Source organism: Sturnira hondurensis, unplaced genomic scaffold, assembly GCF_014824575.4.
Source record: "Sturnira hondurensis isolate 20B ecotype Veracruz unplaced genomic scaffold, ASM1482457v3 Scaffold0022908, whole genome shotgun sequence".
NCBI lineage: Eukaryota > Metazoa > Chordata > Mammalia > Chiroptera > Phyllostomidae > Sturnira > Sturnira hondurensis.
In genome coordinates, this window is record NW_028095539.1 from 1,958,046 (window position 1) to 1,978,891 (window position 20,846).

The 20,846-nt window shown below is 39.8% G+C and overlaps 1 protein-coding gene across 4 annotated transcripts in view; it reads right to left on the reverse strand.

Moving 5' to 3' along the window:
• Positions 1 to 20,846, reverse strand: part of SCAI (suppressor of cancer cell invasion) — a 106,405-nt gene that overhangs the window by 36,397 nt on the left and 49,162 nt on the right. For 2 of the 4 annotated variants that reach the window (XM_037036445.1, XM_037036444.1), the window contains exons 3-6: positions 19,167 to 19,298; positions 3,511 to 3,606; positions 2,858 to 2,944; positions 1,360 to 1,458 (exon numbers count right to left, since the gene is read on the reverse strand). In XM_037036445.1, coding sequence (XP_036892340.1) covers positions 1,360 to 1,458; positions 2,858 to 2,944; positions 3,511 to 3,606; positions 19,167 to 19,298 — 414 coding nt within the window. The remainder of the gene's footprint in view (positions 1 to 1,359; positions 1,459 to 2,857; positions 2,945 to 3,510; positions 3,607 to 19,166; positions 19,299 to 20,846) is intronic. The other 2 variants (XM_037036446.1, XM_037036447.1) reach the window with 2 other exon arrangements.

A 20,846-nucleotide genomic window follows, 5' to 3' on the forward strand; every position in this document is an offset into this window, starting at 1 on the left:
TATGTAAAGCAAATCATTCAATCTGAAGGGAGAGCAATGGGTGGGAGTCTTGATGGAAGAATGAGCAAGGCGATGACACAAAGACTTCAGCATCTACGAACCTCCCTCGCACCCAACAAACTCCTCTAGAGAACTGTGGACGAGACTTGCAAGGGCACAAGGGGCATTCACAAAAGTGGGGCTTCCCAAAAAATGCTGCTATAGAGCTGGAAAGCCTATGATAGCCAAGCACAAAGTGTTCTCTATAAAGACATGTCAAAACTACATTTTCTTCTACTGCTAAGAGAACATATTATTTTCCCTATAGAACAACTGTGAGTTCTGTGAGATAACAGTAGAGAGAACGTTCACATCCTCTAGTCCTGCACTTTTTCTTTTTTAAATAAACTATTTTTATTTGCTTTTAGAGAGAATGGAAGGGAGGGAGAAAGAGAGGAGGAGGAACATCGATGGGTTGCCTCTCACACGCCCTCAACTGGGGACCTGGCCGGCAACCCACGCCTGTGCCCTGACTGGGAATCAAACCTGGAACCTTTTGGTTCATGGGTCAGCACTCAACCCACTGAGCCACACCAGCCAGGGCGTAGTATTGAACTTTCTCTTCCAATAGTTCGTGGAATGCTAGCAATAAAGATTCTCTAGCAGATCCCTGGTTTCTTCCACAACTCCACACTCATCTGGAATTAAAAACATCACTACCTACTAACACCCCAAAGGTGTCTGTAATTCCCATGAGAAGATAACCGTTTAAAACAAAAAAGAGCACACTTGTACACCTTTTCTTTTTTCTTTTTCCAAGTACCAACCACACTGCCGTATGTACATGTAAGTGCTCAACAGAGTACTGTTGGGAATGAATAAATTCCATCAGACAGTTTTTCCCTAACATCTGCACAACAGTGTTGGGTTTACAAAATAAACTTCCAACAGCTTAACGCCTTTTCTTTAGTCCTACATGGCTGCTGTCAGCAGGCTTTTGAATGTATATGAAGTAAAAGTACCCAGGCTAAAAAACACCAAGGTTATTAGCAAAGGCTCACTCTGGGGTTGTTTCATTTCAGTGACACTTTATGACCCCACGCTCTCACAAAAAAGAAGTAAGCTATCCCTCCTCCGTGCTCTGACTGCATGCTGGTACTGGGACATCTGTTACAACATCTGTAATGCTTAGGAAACATCTAAGCCATTAGGTAACATCTCTGTGTGCCGAAAGAGGCCTGGCACACAGTAAGCACTCTGTAGACCCGTTAAGTGAATAAAAGTTATAAACAAATGTATGTGTGTCTGCATAATTTGCACACAAACTAAAAATGTTCAGTGCTTTTCTTTCTTGTCTCTAAAAACGTTCTAGGTACATACCTGTCCTCTTTATTGACTTGAGAATAATATGACCTCTGTCTGATTGCAGAATAGAAGGAGAAAGCCTCATTCAGATAGCTGGTCTCAGATGTGCGTAAGCTATGAGAAAAAAAAATCTTTCAATCTGACACTGTCTCCGATTCTTCACCATGATCAATGCTTGTTCCATTATCCCCCTATTCCTCTACATGAGGGCATGGGAATGACTGTCCTAAATTCGAATCGCAAGGCAATATGCGTATCACCTTTAAAATATATAAAAGTAATAGTGATATTTGAAAAATACCTCCCCACCGCTCCCAAGCCTTTTTGGATGGCAACTCAAAGTATACATTATTCTCCTTCCTCAAAAGGACTCTCCAAAAAGTCTTCCACCAAGTTAAAACTGTCCACCTAGGACAGTCCTTTCATGACCCTCCCCAAATCCATGAGTCACTTGTTCCTTGACTCATTCTTTCATTTTTTTCCTCACAGGATTCAGAAATGGACTATCCATATCAATCTTCAGAAGATGCTGATAAATTAGGTTCTTTGTTTAAAGAACTGGGTGTAAGAGGTGAAGGGATTAAGAAGTGCGAGTTGATAGTTACAGAGTAGCCATGGGAATGTCAAGCGCGGCACAGGAAATGTGGCCAATAATATTGTAATGACTATGTCTGGTGCCAGGTGGGTGCTGGAAATATCGTGGGAACACTTTGTAAAGTATACGACTATCTAATCACTATGCCATACACCTAAACCAATACAAAATAATACTAAAGGTAAACTGTAATTGAAAAATTAAAAAATAAATTAAAATAGCAAAAAGCAACATTTGTAGTTTACAAAGGACTTCTTAAGGGAATATGCTATCCAAGAAGAGTGATTTTAATGGTGGGAATTTTGAGTGATGTGCCAACAGACGGGAAGAGGCAGGGGTTTCTGCCTATCAGGTTACAACTGGTCTGAGCCTTTCTGTGGTACCCCTGACAGCACTTCACGAGAATGAGATTAGAGTCCTAAAGAGTCCTTCTTCCCAGGACTCGTGGAGGGGACTGCCCAGGTGCTACCACTGCAAGGATACCATCAGAAGTAGCTTGACCTACTCCATGCAGCCTTTTAGACATGCCCTCCAAGTACGAGTTGTAAAATACCTTCCTGAAAACCACTCATCCAAACATACAAGCTTCAGTCTGTCTCGCACAGTCTCTTCAAGGTTTAAGTGAAGCCATTAAGAACTAGAAATTCATTTCTCTAGTACCAAGATCACACTCCTTGAAGTTATAATGAGTCTGACCCAATGAACTGTTGGGAAGGTGAGCCTTTGAAGCAAATAATGTTACTTTGATTATGGAAGGTCATTTCATAATGCTGTCTTGAACAATCTGATCTAAATTATTAAGGTTTCATTTGTAACTCCTTAGTTTTCCCCCCAATCAAATAAGTATATCATGCAGACTTCCACATGCTGTGCATAGCATAGGACAACACTTGATTTTTCCACATGCAATTCACTTACTAATAATGGTAGTACAGCTGCCCAATCTTAGAAGCAATTTCCCCTATTTGCCACCGCTTCAAGCCATACCGATTATCCAAGACTTGTCTGTTTTATATAGAAAATAAGAAAATCGAAATAAGAGACTATAATTTTCAAAAATAACCAAATCTGTAAACTTAATAGGATAAAATAACACCCAATTCAGCATGAAATTTTAAATTTGTGAATTCAAATTCATGAATTTTTCATGAGATTTTAACAAAACCATTCAATTCAATTAAAAAAGCATTTATAAAATGTCTATTTAAAGTAAGCTGAAATATAAAAAAGAAACTTCTTTGAGCTATATTCATGAATATTAGAAGCATAAATACCACAAATTGTTTTGGCCAATACATAACACCTATTTAGAATGAAACCACAAATCAGTCAAGCTATGTTAGACTCAATCTGAACCATTTCGGTCATATACAGTCTTTAGAAATCCAATTAGAACAGTACATTTCAAAACCTCAAGTACACAAGAAAAAAATCTATTTGTTTTCATTTGGGTCACGCAGATAAAATACACTAAGATGCACTGAGATAAAAAGCACTGAGGGAGCAAAGGTCAAAACTGGGACTAAAATAAAAGGGAGCCTCGCTCTCCTTTAACTACACAATTCCTTTACCGATGCTGCTGCTGGAACTTCCAGAGTTTGGTGTAAACATCAAAAGTTCTTCCAAAATAGGACTGCCACTGCTTCTGCCCATACTGTGGCAAATCTCTGTAAGAACAAATACACATATGTTAGTTTTAAATCTCTTACGCTATATTGAAACCAACTCGTGCGGTGATACAAACTGGATAGATTTAAATCATTTGTATTCAGGCTTTTCTTTCCTTAAAAGAAGTTATTGTTGGAGAAGAGCTCTATAACAAGACTCCTGGGCATGCTCTTTCTCTTCTCCCCGCTACTGTCAGCCTCATTCTTGGCCTCCCATGAGTCTCTAGCGCTCGCTTCCCTGTCCTGGGTGATCTCATTTGTACTCACCTAGACAGTGAGAACTTCCAACAGATTATCTTCAGCTAAGAATTCAGCACTTTGAAAACACTGCTTTAGGGACACAGAAGTGAACACTCAGGTGGTGGTGTTCTCAACTGCTCCGCCCTCTCCCTTCCTGTCGGTGAACAGATAGCTGCCTGTCCTTGACCCTGATGGATGCAGTACATGCCTCAGAGACACTTCCCTGCCATGCAGACCAGGGACTGGCCATATAACTTACTTTGGCCCAAGAAATATAATTGTAAATGATCTACACCATGTCTGAGAGGCATATTAAGAGAGATCACAGGGGTTTCACTTTTCCCTCCTGTAAGACCAAGGCAAGGCTGCTGCTCAGACTGAAACCCAGAGCAAGGCACGTTTCACGGAGCCGCAGAATGGCATACAACTCGCAGCTAACCCGGGACCTAGAAATCTCTACTGTCGTAAAGGCACTAAAATGTTGGAGTGGTTGCTGCAGCCTTATTTAGGAAAAGCCGGGAGAGAACCTGGTACCAGGAAGGGGTTACGGCCATAATAAGCACACTACACATGTGAGACTGGCGTGGAGATTGAACAGCAAGTAACGGTTACTGAAGACCGGAAAAGCAATGACACACATCGTAACACAGCAGGACTACGTTTGCCGGCAGCAACCTGGAAAGCAGATCATGGGATTAATGAACTTGTGGATTCACAGGAAGAAGTCAAGAGACTGTATGCTCTTAGCTGTACTTAGCAAAATATGAGAAAGAGCAAAACTAAGAGAAAATCCACAAGTTACAGAGCCTGAAATACACAACAGTTTCTAATGCAAACGTGTAAAAAATGTAATTTGAGAAATGCCAGCTTAAGACTCATCCTCAGGAAACCTCTTCATGAAAACTTGTGAATAAACATAGGAGAGAGGCCCCAAATACACCCTTTCAGCAGGACAAAACAGATCAGGGAAAAGAAACTAAGAATTTTGCTGTCTTGTAGAATTCTGATAAGCTCAAGGTATTCATGAGAGAGAGAGACATGTCTCAAAATATCATGGGAATGGCTGTTGGTACTTGGAAGCTAACCTGGATCAAATGAATAGAGTCAACCAAATATTTTGAGAGCTACATTGCCCAGGTTACTTGTTCTATGAAGGAACAATAATCTTATATATTGATTAAAGTGTGGAACACTTCTTATCCCAGTCTGTGCCGTCTCATTTTTACTGATTTTTCTCAGTAGTTATCAAACATATCAATCTTAATCTTTATATATAGTGCTTTTAATATCTTTTTAAAGAAATTCATCCACACAATAATACAGTCTTTTTAAAGATCTATAGTGATGGCTTTGAAATGAACTCTTTAATATAACCCAAAACAAATTCTATCTGATTTTTAAAAAATATCCTTCTAGCTGACATGATAGAACGACAATTACAGCCATCAATCTTCCCTTATGCTTATGGCCAGCTCTTTGTTTTATTCCACTGGTCCGTTCTTCTATTTTCTCATTAACATTCTGTTCAGTAGCTTTATGATAAATCTGGCACGTTTCTTCTTTTTCAGGACTGCCCTGGCTATTCTTGCTCCCTGGTACTAGCGTATGAATTTTAAAATTAGCTTATCAAAAGTCTAAAAATAATCCTCATGGTAGAGTTCCACTAAAGACTGAATAAACCTAAACATCCATTTTGGGAATTAACTTTTTAAAATAAATTTCATGTCAATAGTATCCCTTTACATTTATGTTAAAAATATTGTCACTAAATACATTTTACTTTTTCCATAAAGATCATTTTACCACTTTTGTGAAAGGTGTCTCTATTTTTTAAGGTATGTCTTTAAAATACTTTTTATGGTGGAAGGTTTCAAACATACAAAAGTGGAAGAGAGCACAGTGAACCCTGGGTACCATTGCCAGCCTCGCGGATTACAACGTGGGGCCGCCCCCTTCCACTGGGGTTACCAGACAAACCAGTGCTCTTGGTGTGGGGCCCCCTGCTCCTTCCCATCAGTCCTCCGGGCTGTCCCCGTCCCAACGTCACTTTGTCTAAGTCTGAGCCCCTGTGATCACCACGAGCACCTTTCCAACTAGGAAAAGAGGTGCGGGCTGTATTTTAGAACGAACCCCCATGCCCCAAATGTCTTCCAAAGTACAAAAAATAGAGAAAACAAATGTTTGGAAGTGAAAGAAACTTTTAAAATAGAAATTCTCTCATTTAACGCTATTTTAACTTCCAAGAATACAAGAAATCCTTTATTTACTGCACAGAACTAAATAAGTTGAATGGTCTTGGTACTCTATACAATTTGTGGGAACATGAGGAAGTGGTTTATATTGTTTGGTTGTTTTGGAGGGAGGGATGTCTATCGTTCTAGATTCTATACATATATAGTATTACTGTCTATTTTTCACTTACTATATTATTAGGATTTTTTCATTTTAATATACACACATGTCACACAGTGTATAATACACATACATGTTTGGATTCGCAAAAAAAGACCATATATATACACACAAACCAGCTACACATGTTCTTATTAACCTGATGAAGGAAACGTAATTTCATGGAAGGGAGAGAGCCACAGGGCAGGAAGAAACGCAGCCCGGGTCTGTGTGGCCTTGCTCGTGCACCGGCGGGCGTCATGCTACTGCCGGCGGCACATGCCCTGCGGCCCTGCAAGGCGCACGGGGGACACGGGGCAGAAGGAGGAAGCCTGGTACTGCATGTAGTTCTACCAAGCACTGACTGTTATGAAAGCCAGAGAAAGTCATGTGAAATATGACCTCTACAGTCAAGGAGCTTATCATTAGGTGGACAGAAAAGACTAACATATATACAGAAAAAGAGAAAAAAAATGCATAAGTACTCAATTACATGGTACTGAGTAAAAGTAAGAGTGTAAAGAAGAGATACACTGAGGGCTTAAGGGAGAGCCGCATGAAGACAGATTTCTCTCTGCACAGGAGAAAGAAGACAGCATCAGAAAGAGAGCTAAACAAGACACTTAAGAGAAACAGAGGCAGGATAATGCTACCGCTGGCCAAGACGGAGGCATGGGTAAACACATTTTGCCTTCTTGTGCAATCACAGAAAGAATTACAAGTAGACCTCAAAACAAGTAACACCCAGAACCATCGGAAAATTTGTATAAAAGTCCAATGACCAAAAATTTAAAGAAAGCGCATTCATGTAGACAGACAGGAGGGGCAGAGAGGTACGGAGATGCGGTGTGGCATGGAGAGGCCGCAGTGGCAAATGGGTGGCCCCACATTCACATGTGTGGATAAGAATTAGGAGGGATGCCCTGGGAGAAAGCGATCCCAGCCCCAGGCCAGACTGCACAGCCCAGGCTTCCAGCACCAGGAAGATAAATCCCCATTAACTTCTTGCTGTAAAGACCACTGGGGGTTGGAGCAGTGGAAGAAACTGCCAGATTTGGGGGAAACTTCAGCTAAAGGGCCTGAACGGTCTTAGAACGTATGCAAACCCACCCACTCTGGTAACCATCACCATGGCAACAGCTAAAAGGGCACGAGTTGCACAGGGCGAGTGCTGGGCAAACCTCCAGAAGCCCAGCAGCAGCACTCTGCCCCCTCCAAACCCTCCAACACAGAGCCACAAAGTGGTGAAGCGGGTTGCCTAAGGCTTCACCCCACACAATTTACAGGTGCTTTCTCTACAATAGGCCATGCTAGTAAGACAAAGCAGCTCAACCTAATGCACAGAAACAAACGCAAGGAAGCTGCCAAATTGAGGAGACAAAGAAACATGGCCCAAATCAAAGAGTAGGAAAAAACCCAGAAAAGGAACTAAATGAAACACAGATAACCAACCTATCAGATGCAGAGTTCAAAACACTGGTGATCAGGATGCTCAAAGAACTCACTGAATACAGCAACAGCATAAAAAAGACCCAGGACAAAATGAAGGTTACATTAGTGAAATAAAGAAAAATTTATAGGAAACCAAGAATGAAGGGGATGAAGCCAGAATTCAGATCAACATTTTGGTACATAAGGAAGAAATAAACATTCAACCAAAACAGCAAGTAGAAAAACAATTTAGCCCTGGCTGGTGTAGCTCAGTGGATTGAGCGCGGGCCTGCGAACCAGAGGATCGCGGTTTGATTCCCAGTCAGGGCACATGCCTGGGTTGCAGGCCAGTTCCCTGCAGGCCAACTCCCAGCAGGGGATGCACGAAAGGCAACCATAAAGGCANAAATAAAGAAAAATTTATAGGAAACCAAGAATGAAGGGGATGAAGCCAGAATTCAAATCAACATTTTGGTACATAAGGAAGAAATAAACATTCAACCAAAACAGCAAGAAGAAAAACAATTTAGCCCTGGCTGGTGTAGCTCAGTGGATTGAGCGCGGGCCTGCAAACCAGACGATCGCGGTTCGATTCCCAGTCAGGGCACATGCCTGGGTTGCAGGCCAGTTCCCTGCAGGCCAACTCCCAGCAGGGGATGCACGAAAGGCAACCATAAAGGCAACCATGTTTCTCTCCCTCTCTCCTTCCCTTCCCCTATAAAGATAAATAAATAAAATATTTAAAAAAATTTTTTTAAAAATGAGGATAGTATAAAGGTGCCTCTGGAACATTTCCAAACATACCAACATCAGAATAATAAGGATGCCAGAAGGAGAAGAGGAAAGGGAAGAAACTGAAAACTTGTTTGAAAAAAATAACAAATGAAAACTTCCCTAATTTTGTTGGAAGAAATAGACATACAAGTCCAGAAAACACGGAGAGTCCCAAACAAGTTGGACCCAAAGAGGACCACATGAAGACACACCATAGTTAAAATGCCAAAGGTTAAAGATAAAGAGAGACTTTTCGAAGCAGCAAGAGAAAAACACAGTTATCTACAAAGGAGTGCGCATAAGACTGTCAGCTGATTTCTCAAAAGAAACTGCAGGCTAGAAAGGATTGACAAGAAATATTCAGTCATGAAAATCAAGGACCTATAACCTACATTACTCTACCCAGCAAAGCTATCATTCAGAATGGAAGGGTATATAAAATGCTTCTCAGACAAGATAAAGCTCAAGGAGTTCATCATCACCAAGCCATTATTACATGAAATGTTAAAGGAACTTATTTAAGAAAAAGATCAAAACTATGAACATTAAAATGGCAACAAACTCACAACTATCAACAAGTGAATCTTAAAAAACAAACTAAGCAAACAACCAGAACAGGAAAAGAATCACAGATACGGAGATCATTTGCAGGGTTATCATCTAGGAGGGGGCGGGGAGAGAATGGGGGGAAAGGTGCAGATATTAAGAAGCACAATTGGTAGGTACAAAATAGGGGATGTTAAGAATAGTATAGGAAATGGAGAAGCCAAAGAACTTTTATGCATGACCCATGAACATGAACTAAGGGGGGACCGCTGGAAGAAATGGAGGTACTGGGTAGGGAGGGGGAAAAAGTGGGACAACTGCAATAGCATAATCAATACAATATATTTAAGAAAAAAGGCAATTAATAGCTAATAAAACTACAGCACAAGTGTCAGCCAGACATCACTCATGCAACTGTGGACGGACAGTGGTGGTGACCTCCCTCAAACATGCAGTTGCCTGGCTGGCAGCTAGGGTGCTGGGGCATGTGGTTTTTATCTTCCAACAGGCTAACGTAGGTCTGTTTACACGAGGCTAGTGGAAAGGTTCCCAAGAGCAGCAAAAGGGAGGGCAGCTCAAATGTGCATTTTTCTTTCCAAGTCTTTGTACCAAGTTTCTATGGCCCCATTGGTCAAAGCGAATCTCCTGGCCAAGCCTGGAGTCAGTGTGTGAGGGGATGGCTTGGTGGGCACAGATATAGGGGAGGCAATGACTTTTACAAACAATCTAGCACAGAGACCTTATGCTTCTTTCTTTTTTGAACTTTGAAAATAATGTAACGCTTGGGGGAAAAAGGTTCTAAGCATACAAAACAAGAAGTAAGAAAATACCCTATTGCTTCTCCCCTCGATTCTAGTTCCCAGAAATAGTCCCCATTATGAATGTATTTTCTATGCATTTTATAGGAGGTTTTGTATTCTATGTGAGTTTTTCTATTATTTTAAATAGGTGGAATCAAACAATATTTAATGTTTTATAACATGCCTTTTTAATTTATGAGTATATCATTTTCTTTGATAAATACAGAATTACATCAATATTTACTATGTACAATGTAGTATATAGTGAATCACTTTTACTAATCCCTCCTGACGAACATTTATGTTGCTCCTAGTAACAAACTTGAATGATTTTGTGATATGAGTAATAGGTAAATTTCTATAAGTGAAATTGATCAGTGAACAGAAGATTCCTATTTCTGTTCCAGATGTTAAGAAAATGAGTAAAAAGCAAAAGGCTTTCCTACCCCAACTTTTCAGGCACACATTAAAAATGAGCTAGTAATTGCATTTTTAATCCATTTCCATTATCCTTATGATAAGTAGAAACTCATTTCAAATTACAGAAGTAGGTTAACTATAGGTACTAGTTTCCACATTTATTGAAAGTTTTCATCATTTTCATGTCTCTAATGAGAGGCTGCCTGATTAGGCAGAACTGATTAGGAAGAACTAATCAGATGTTTGAAAGTGGGAGCCGCTGCTATGATCCTTAAGACTCTTACCGAGTGGCTGCTGACAGGAAGACTGCATTGTTGTACAAAGGCATTGGGCAGCAGAATCACCTTCGTGAGACCTGACAACTCTTGGGTGCTTCTTTAAAGATACTGTGTAAATTCTTCAGGCAAATTTTTAAGTAAGCATTTGGCTGCAATTTCCTTTGTTTCCAAATCTGACAAATTTAATAAACCTCAGTAATACATCTTGTTAAGGGAGAAAATGGAAGTAGAACTCAGTGTTTTATGACTACATTAACTCCAGATAGTAAGTGGAAGGGTTTTAAGGGAAGCCAATTTTGCATGAGGGTTAAAAGCATAAAAAAGGTGATCTAAAAGGCTAGAACAAGGTTCCTGACCGTAAGTAACAATATACAAATATTCTCTGGTTTATAGCTATGAACAATATTGGCTAAATTCTATACCATTATCCTCACAAGAATTTAGAAAATCTATCACTCTAGTGTAAAGACTCATTATAAAGATAGGAATTCCTTTTTTTTAATTTAATCCTCACCCAAGGATATGTTTATTGATTTTAGAGAGGAAGAGAGAGATCAATGTGAAACAGAAACATCAATCAGTTGCCCCCCGTAACCCGCCCTGACCAGGGATCAAACCTACAACATAGGTGTGTGCCCTGACCAGGGATGGAACCCATAACCTTTTGGTGTATGGGAAAGCACTCCAACCAACTGAGCCAACAACCAGGGCACAATTTCTTTTTCAAAATAGGGTTTAATTTTCTATAATATCCTAAAAAGATAAGCCCTGTGATCACTCCTTTCCTAATGAGACATATCATAAAAGCTAATATAAAAATTCACTATAATATGATTAGAGTCTAAAATTAAGGTACTTTATAAAGAGTTTTAGATAAATTCCTCTACTATTCGGAGCTTGACTCTGGTTTTAAACTCTGAATATATCACTTGGTCATTACTACTGTCAGCAGAAATGGGAAATTAATGGTCCATAGAATTAATTTAAATGGGGCTCTGTGAATTCTCCTGTAAGCTAAATGACCTTATATTTCACATCCTACAAAGACACCTGTGTTATAAATCGGCTGCTCATATTCCTTTCCCAAGGCTTTAGAGGAAATGGAAAGTATGACACTCATCTTCCTTCTTTAAAACCCTCAACTCTCACCAAAGGCGGGAGACTACTGCAGGAAGAAGTGTAGCACAAATGATTAAGCCTGACTCCCAGAGGCGTTTCAAATGTCATGGTGAGCTGTCAAAACCTAGGAACTTCCTTCCAAGTTTCTACAATGCACCCTCTTTGCCAAATTCAACTAGCTAAGATCATGGATGCCCACCAAGTACCTCAGAATAAGATTGTATTTGGAGATAGGGCCTGTAAAGAAATAATTAAAATGAGGCCTCTAGGGTGGGCCCTAACGAAATTTAATTCTTGTCTCTATAAGAAGAGGTCAGGACACACAGAGGTACTGCCCCATAAGGACACAGCAAGAAAATGGCCATTACAAGCCAAGGAAGGAGGCCTCAGAAGGAACCAACCCTGCCAACACCTTGATCTTGAACTTCTAGCCTCCAGAACTGAAACAGCAAATTTATGTTGGGTAAGCTACCCAGTTTGTGGTATTTTGTTATGACAGCTGGAGCAAACTATTATAGTAGTGATAAGGCAACCCTCAAATACAAAAGTATAGGTGGGTGGGGACAAATCACCAACAGCCAAGACCTGCCAGCGATCAGCATCTGTACGGGAAGAGACAAAAAGGACATTTGACGGACCTATGGAGAAGAGAACTCCAAAATAGCTGATGTGAAGTCAATGGACAGCACACTGGACCATTTTGAGAACAGAAGCTAGAAGTGGGAGGGACTTGCCTGAGCCAATAGCCACATTTGGCTGTGGAGTACCTGAAATGTGGCTAATCTGAACTGAAATATACGTTAAGTATAAAACTTTTGGTGTACTTCAAAGACTTAGTATAAAAAAAAGAATGTAAAAGATCGCAACAATTTTTCTATACTGATCACATGTTAAAATAAAATTTTCTGGATACAATGAATACATCAAAAATATATTACTAAAATTAACTTTACTTTTTTCTTTTTACATTTTTTAAATCTGGCTGCCAGAAAATTTTAAATCATATTTGTGGCTCACATTAAACTTTCAATAGTCAATGCTTCTTCTCTAGATCACTCTGGTGAGAGTCTCCCTCAAATTCAAGGGCAAACTTTTCGAGTGGGCAACCCTATCAAATGAAAGCCTACAGCACAAGCTTGTACAATACTTTAGGGTATTATTTCTGAACAACATATACCTCACTATTACCAGTTTGTGTAACTTGTCTCTAGGAGAGTATTGCTTTTTTGAAGAAGGGGAAGGAAAAAGGAGGGGAAGAAAAAGAGGGACAAGAGAAGGAGGAGGCGGCATTGGGAGGGGCGGGAGGAGACAGTGGAGCAGACTGGCAACTTCTCACGGTTCCTTTCCTATTTAGGAGCCAGGGCTTCCTAAAAATAGGCTTTCAAGAAGGCACTGTAGATGATTTATTCTTTAATATGAAATATTGGGAGCATATTTAATAAAAATAATTACTGCAATGATTTTAATTAAAGACCACTACACTTCACATTGGTGTGAGTCTCTGTAAATATATATACATTCATGGGCTCCGATGCTTATTTTGGCTTTGTGTATTTGCTTCTCTGGAGTCAAATAATTAGGACTTAGAGGCCTCTGCTGTCTCAAAGCACCAAAATCATGGGTGTCAGTGGTAGATGCAGCTGTGTATCTCAAATACGTGTCTCGAGATGCCTTATATAATTCCACCAAGTACTCCATGCTGCTTCATCACCATGGTAACCAGAACCCTGCAGGCACTTGGGCTCTGATCATTTTTATGACATTACTCACAGCTATTTCTATCACTTCATTACTACTGTAACTACATGCAAGAGCTATTACAAGCATAACACCATTCATTCAATCCATTTCTCACCTTCTAGACTATTTCCTTACACGGTAAGTGAAAAGAAGTTTATTTATTATGCACATATTATCAGAAGGTAATTTCAGTCAAGAAAAATACACCATCAAGACAATCACAGCTGGGAAACTGAAAAAGCTCCGGCAACTTAGGTGAACGGCTTAAAACAAGGTGAAAATGTACACTTTTGAGAGAAAATTTGTTACATCCAAATGAGACATTATATCAAACTCTAGGCACTGACTGCACTTCTTCCCTGTTATGAAGTCCGGGCGAGAGGGGCACCGGGGTTGCCAGGGGGCTGTGTGTTCTATTTCTTTACCCAAGTACAAGCCATATGCGTGTGTTCAGTCTGTACAAAAAATTATTACGTGTACCTTTCTACAAGTACATTACATGGCAATAGTAAGGTTAATCACCAGTTTGTGAACTCAAGAAAGAAAGAGAAAACACAAAGAAAAGGTAGCCAAAAGATAAGCACAAACAATGAAAAGAACGCCTGGAAAGAAGGACCAAGGTGAAAAGCTGACGCTATTCCAGCTGGATTCCCACTTCACCCTGTTTCTCCAAGTTCCAGCGCTGCTACAGACCACTACCAATGGATTTCTTGTCCTCTACAGCACTGTGATCCTGTTTTCTACTCAGATCAACACAAATATAAAGGGGGGAGGCAATAAAAAAACACCTTCTTTTAATCATTCTCAAAGAAATCTCTATTTCAAAAGAAGTGCACAGAAACTATCAACACTTGAAAGTAGAAAGGTGTTTAATTTGTTACTCAAAGAGCTTCGGAAAGGGAACTGGAGAACAGCATGGGGCACACCACATGCCCCCTCAACCTCCCACCACGGGCACGGAACTGAAAACCAGAGGCCTTTCCAATCAAGGGCTAATACCGAACAAAACACCTTCATTTATGTAAACAAGCACAGAAAACACACAATTCACTTGCACCAGACACTGTGGGAAAAACCAGTTCCCAGAAGAAAGAGATCAAACTGGGCACTAAGAGCAAACAGTTCCCACTTAAACAGATATATTTAAGACGGAATTTTTTATTTAAAAAAAGATCATTTAAAATGTCTTGTTTTCACAATTTGCTTTTTTTATTCAACCACATATCACTGGCAACTTTTCATCCATATCTTACCAAAACCTTTTTAATAGTTTTTTTTTAATAGTTCTGTTACAAAAAACCAAAATTACCTTCTAGATGGTGGGCCCTTTGTAGTACATGCAAAGTGAAATAAAGAAAAATATACAGAGAACCAACAGTGAACAGAAGGAAACCAGGACTCAAATCAACGATTTGGTGGAACAGAAGGAAGAAACAAACATTCAACCAGAATAGAATGAAGAAACAAGAATTCAAAAAGATGAGGAGAAGCTTAGGAACCTCTGGGACAGTTTTAAACGTTCCAACATCCAAAGCACAGGGGTGCCAGAAGGAAAAGAGGAAGACCAAGAAATTGAAACCTTATTTGAAAAAGTAATAAAGGAGAACTTCCCCAATTTGGCAAAGTAAATAGACTTCCAGGAAATCCAGGAAGCTCAGAGAGTCCCAAAGAAGTTGGATCCAAGGAAGCACACACCAAGGCACCTCATAATTATATTACCCAAGATGAAAGATAAGGAGAGAATCTTAAAAGCAGTGAGAGAAAAGGAGACAGTTACCTACAAAGGAGTTCCCACAAGACTGTCAGCTGATTTCTCAAAAGAAACCTAATAGGCAAGAAGGGGCTGGAAAGAAGTATTTCAAGCCACAAAAAGCAAGGACCTACATTCAAGATTACTCTACCCAGCAAAGCTTTCATTTAGAATGGGAGGGCAGATAAAGTGTTTCTCAGACAGGCCATGTTAAAAAAGTTCTTCATCACCAAGCCCTTATTATATGAAATGTTAAAGGGACTTATCTAAGAAATAGAAGAAGATCAAAAACTATGAACAATGAAATGACAACAAACTCATAACTATCTACAACTGAACCTAATAAACAAAAAAAAAAACTAAGCAAAGAACTAGAAGAGGAACAGAATCACAGAAATGGAGATCGCATGGAGGGCTATCAGTGGGGAGGAAAGGGGAGAATGGGCGGGGGGAGAAAAGGTAAAGGGAATACCAAGCATAACTGGTAGGCCTAAAATAAACAGGGGGAGGTGAAGAATAGTACAGGAAATGGAGAAGCCAAAGAACTTGTATGTACAAGCCTCGGACATGAACTAAGGGGAAGGGAAGGGGAGGGGAGGGGAGGGGAGGGGAGGGGAGGGGAGGGGAGGGGAGTACTGGAGGGCTGGGTGTGCAGGACAGAGGGAGGATAAAGGGGAGAAAAAACTGGGACAACTGTAATAGCATAATCAGTAAAATATACTTAAAAAGATCATACAAATTGTTTTTAAAAAAGCAATTCTGAGAAAACAGAAAAAGTTCAGCTCTCACACAACTTCCTTCTATATTAGTTTCCTACTATTCCCACAGATACAATTTTATTCTACAACTACTTTAAAAATAAATAAAGTCTGTGTGATAGTTAAAATGGCACTTTAATGATCAAAAATATCAAAATGAGAACACAACTCAAATGACATTTCAAGAACATGAAATAATACAATTCATATTTATTTATTTATTTATTTATTTTTAACTATTTTATTTATTTATTTTTAGAGAGCTGGGAAAGGGAGTGAGGAAGAGAGGGAGAGAAATATCAGTGTATGGTGCCTCTTGCACACCCACTAATGGGGATCTGGCTGGCAACCTACGCATGTGCCCTGACTGGGAATCGAACCAGCAATCATTTGGTTTGCAGGCAGGCAGTCAATCCACTGAGCCACACCAGCCGGGGCAAACAATTCATTTTTAGATAACAGGTGTTTTTGGTACTATATACTGTCATCCTATGGCCAAAGTATGAAGAAGTGTCTGAAAGGAATTTATAAACTGTGGAACGCTGTGCGGAAATGTGATCTGTTAGCGTTACAGTAGTTTCAGACTGACCTCAGGCCAGCAGGGACGCTCTAGCAGGAGGCTGCTTGAGCTTTACAATTCATCTATGGTTTAGAATCAGGAATTATTAGGAAAATAATTCCTTTTTAAGAAGAGAAATGTCACTGCTAAATTAAATATGTTTCTCAGACATAATGAAAATTCATTTCCATTTATAAACACATTAAGATTTCTAATGAATGTCTTAGAATATATAGAGAAGCTAGTCAACTTTAGGTCAAATACTTATACCTAGTTTTTTTTAAAAGATTTTATTTATTTATCTTTAGAGGGGAAGGGAAGGAGGGAGAGAAACATCAATGTATGGTTGCCTTGTGCACCCTCACTGGGAACTGGCCTGCAACCCAGGCATGTGCCCTGACAGGGAATCGAATTCATGACCCTTTGATTTGCAGCCCAAGCTCAATCCACTGAGCGACAGGCCATATATTCAGTCTTAGCACTATAAGTATTAACAAGGAAGGAGGAACAAGGAAGAAGATAAAAATGAAAGAAATATAATAAAAAACTGAAATCTTTTTTCAATAAAAAATGCCTAAGATCTCATACCAAACTGAAAAATTAACACAAAATGTCAGAGGTAAAACCATAAAACTCTTAGAAGAAAACATAGGAGTAAATCTTGGTGACCTCAGGTTAGGCAATAATTTTTTTAGACATGACACAAGAAGTACAAATGACGAAAGCGAAGAATGACAAGTTGAAAGTTATTAAAATTAAAAGCTTTTGTGTTTTCAGGACGCCATCAAGAAATGAACAGATACCCAAAGAATGTTAAAATATGTATTTGCAAATCATTACATCTTACAAGGGGCTTGTATCCAGAATACAAAGAAAACTACAACTTAAAAATAACAAAATAACCCAATTTTAAAAATGGTCAAAGAATTAGAATAGACATTTCTACAAGAAAGATATAAAATGGCCAACAGGCACATGAAAAGATACTCAACACCACTGTCATTAGGGAAACGCAAATCAAAACAACGATGAGATACCACTTCGCATCCACTGGGATGGTTATCACCAAAAAGGCAGACAAGGACAGGGGCTGCTGAGGATGCGGAGGAAATGGGACCCCCACACATCGCTGGTAACATAGTAGCCTCTTTGAAAACCAGTCTGGAAGTTCCTCTGAATGTTAGACACAGAGAACCAGGTAACCCAGAAAGTTTACTCCTAGGTGTTACCCGAGAGAAATGCAAACGTAAGTCCACCTAAAACCTTGTACACAAATGTTCGTAGCAATATTATTCCAAACAACCAAAAAGAGCAAAGTAACCCGAATGTCCATCAACTGATGACTAGACAAATACAATGGGGTAAATCTGTACAATGGAATATTGATCTGTAATAACAGGAATGACATACTGATACCTGTTTACTTCATAGAGGAACCTCAGAATTATTATATTTAGTGAAAGAAGCCAATCACAAAAGACCACATATTGCATGATTCTACCTATATGAAATGTTTAAAATATGTAAATCCACAGACAGAGAAAGCAGATTAGGGGTTTGGAGGCCTGGGGGGAATGAACAGTCTCTGTTAGTGGGTATGGTGTTTCTTTGGGGGGGTAATTAAATGTCCTACAATTAGACCGTGGTGACCTTATTATCTTTATGATTGTAAACATTTTTTAAAAGATATTAACTTTAAAAATAAACTCTGCCAGTACAGTTTCCAACACAGGGATGGAAATATAATTCAATTATAAAACATTTATCAATTATAAAACATAGGAAAAGGTTGCATTTTTACCCAGGAATGAATTGTAAATTAAAATATTTTTATAATCATTGACTCATATAAAAAAATTTCAAAAATGAAACCTATTTCACCTATATCAAGAATTTATTTATGGCCCTGGCTGGTGTAGCTCAGTGGATTGAGCGTGGGCATGTGACTCAAGAGATCGTGGTTCCATTCCCAGTCAGGGCACATGCCTGGGTTGCAGGCCAGTTCCCATCAGGGGAGATGCGAGAGGCAACCATACATCGGTGTTTCTCTCCCTCTCTCCTTCCCTTCCCCTCTAAAGATAAATAAATAAATAAATCTTAAAAAAATATTTCAATTAAAAAAGAATTTATTTATGAATGGAACTATGCTAATTAATGAAGCTTTAGGTCTGAGACAAGTCAATACGCGAAGAATCTTAAGAACTGTAATATGGGCTAAATCACTTAAAAAGAACAGTACATAATTACATACCCACCACGCACAAGAACACACAATCAAAGACACATTTGGACGAAAGCTCATATAGTTTCCGCTACCAGTCCATTTAGGGCATACACAACTAAAATAAAAAACACTGTCTAGAACACTCTGTCATTGCTTTAGTCAACAGCTACTGCATCCTACGAAAAAGAAGAAAAAAAGGAACAAGCAAAGAAGTGTAAAGACGGCAACAGGAGCGAGGACCACATTTGCCTGCACTGTGCATTTGCAGGCTCCTCTTGCCCTCGGTACCCCAATGTGTAAAATCAGGTGTAAACAGGATATAATGTGGACTAATGCATATAAAACCATCAAACAAAAGAGTTCTCCTTAACTTCAGTAAAAACAATCCTCTTTTCCTATTGTTTTTCATCTGAGAATGAAGAAATTTATGTAACATGCCATCCATAACATTCGGAAAGGTACTACATATCAGACATGGGGAAAAAACACACAGAACTAGAGAAAAGTTTAAATAGCAAGAGTCCACTAACCTTAACCCATTGAACAGTTGTTTAGACTTATCCAGAAGGTAACAAAAATCTGTAACTGTTTTCCTCTCTCCCTGAGGGATGTCATCTTCGGCACCTCCAGAGGACATGATTTCTTTAAGAGCAAATTCAGTCCTGTAAGAAAACATGTGTCCATTTACCAAGTGGGTGAAAACAAAAAGAGAAACAGATCTTAGTTATATCATCTTGATAGCATTTTTTTCAAGATAGAGAATTCTTCTGATTACAAACAAACCACCAATTTAAGTGTGCCCTGGCTGGAGGCCAGGTCCCCAGTAGAGGGTGTGCAAGAAGCAACCACACACTGATGTTTCTCTCTCTTTCTCCTTCCCTTCCCCTCTCTATAAAAATAAATAATAATAATAATAAACAATTTAAGTGTAAGATGGTGTGGGAGAACAGAAATGTCATATTGTTGATGGGACTGAAAACCGGCACATCCGTATTGGAAAGCAAGTTTTAGAACAGTCTTCAATGCGATAAATATTACTGAAATGACTATTATGTTCCAGGTCCTGCTTTACTTGGTTGAGAGCGAAAAACATTGGTCTTTCTGACCTGGTTATCTATTTGACCCATTCTATAAATCCATCGAGGGAAATAATCCTACAAATGGAAAACACGTTACTCATAAAGATTTTATTTCAGTATCGTAATACTCAAAAACTGATATCAACCTAAAAGAACCACAAAGGGAAATAGTTAAGTACTTCATGGGATACTAATGACTGCTCTCTACCATATCGCTAACTCATGATTATATTTAGATGGTAAGGCAATGATATGGGGACACCTCGGTATAAAAATCACAGCCACACAGGGAGGCATGTTTTAAAGCTGTATTTTACTGAATCCAAACTCTTTGCATGTGTGATCAAGCATGATAATCAGCCATTTTAAAGACAGCAAGTCGCTGGACAGTACATGCAGGGAACCCACACTAAGCGACAACAAAACATTCATTCGTGTTCACACACACACGGACGTCCCTGGGACAATGCAGGGCATCTGGCCCAGTGCAGGGTGAACAGAAGGCAGAGTAGCCCAGGGCCAGACACCGGGGATGGGAGTTAGGATGTGGTGCAGTGGCTTTGGTAACTCTTTTTCTCTCCAGCACTGTCCAGTACAGGCCACTGCTGTTGCAACACGGGGGAACTGTCAGCAAGCCTGGAGCTGTCAGGGGCCACAGGGTGACAACCCCACAGGTGGCTCTGGCCCAGACGGCACTGGGTGCTCACGGCAGGCCCAGAGTCCCAAATCCTGTGGACTACGGCTTTTAAGAGAAAAAAACAGATCTTGAAAAGTCTGGGGAGGGGTCTCACACTAATGACCCTGGGTGTGTCCCCTCCTCCCACCCACCACCGACCTCCCCCCTGTGAGCCAGGACAGGCACAGTTAGGCACGAACTGCCTCGTCCACCCTGCTCCATGGATCTCACGAGCCATGGTGGCTGGGATCTCCAGGCTATAGGAGCTCTCAGAAGAAACACAAAATAAAAATTTAAACAAATTCAGGCTGACAGCTCTGGGGGACAGCTGGGGAGGATGAAGCAAAAAAAAAGAAAGAAAGACCTCATGGACATGGACAACAGTGTGGTGATTGCTGGGGGGGGTGGGGGGTGGAGGCAGAAGAGGGTGTAGGGGGATAAATGGTGATGGAAAA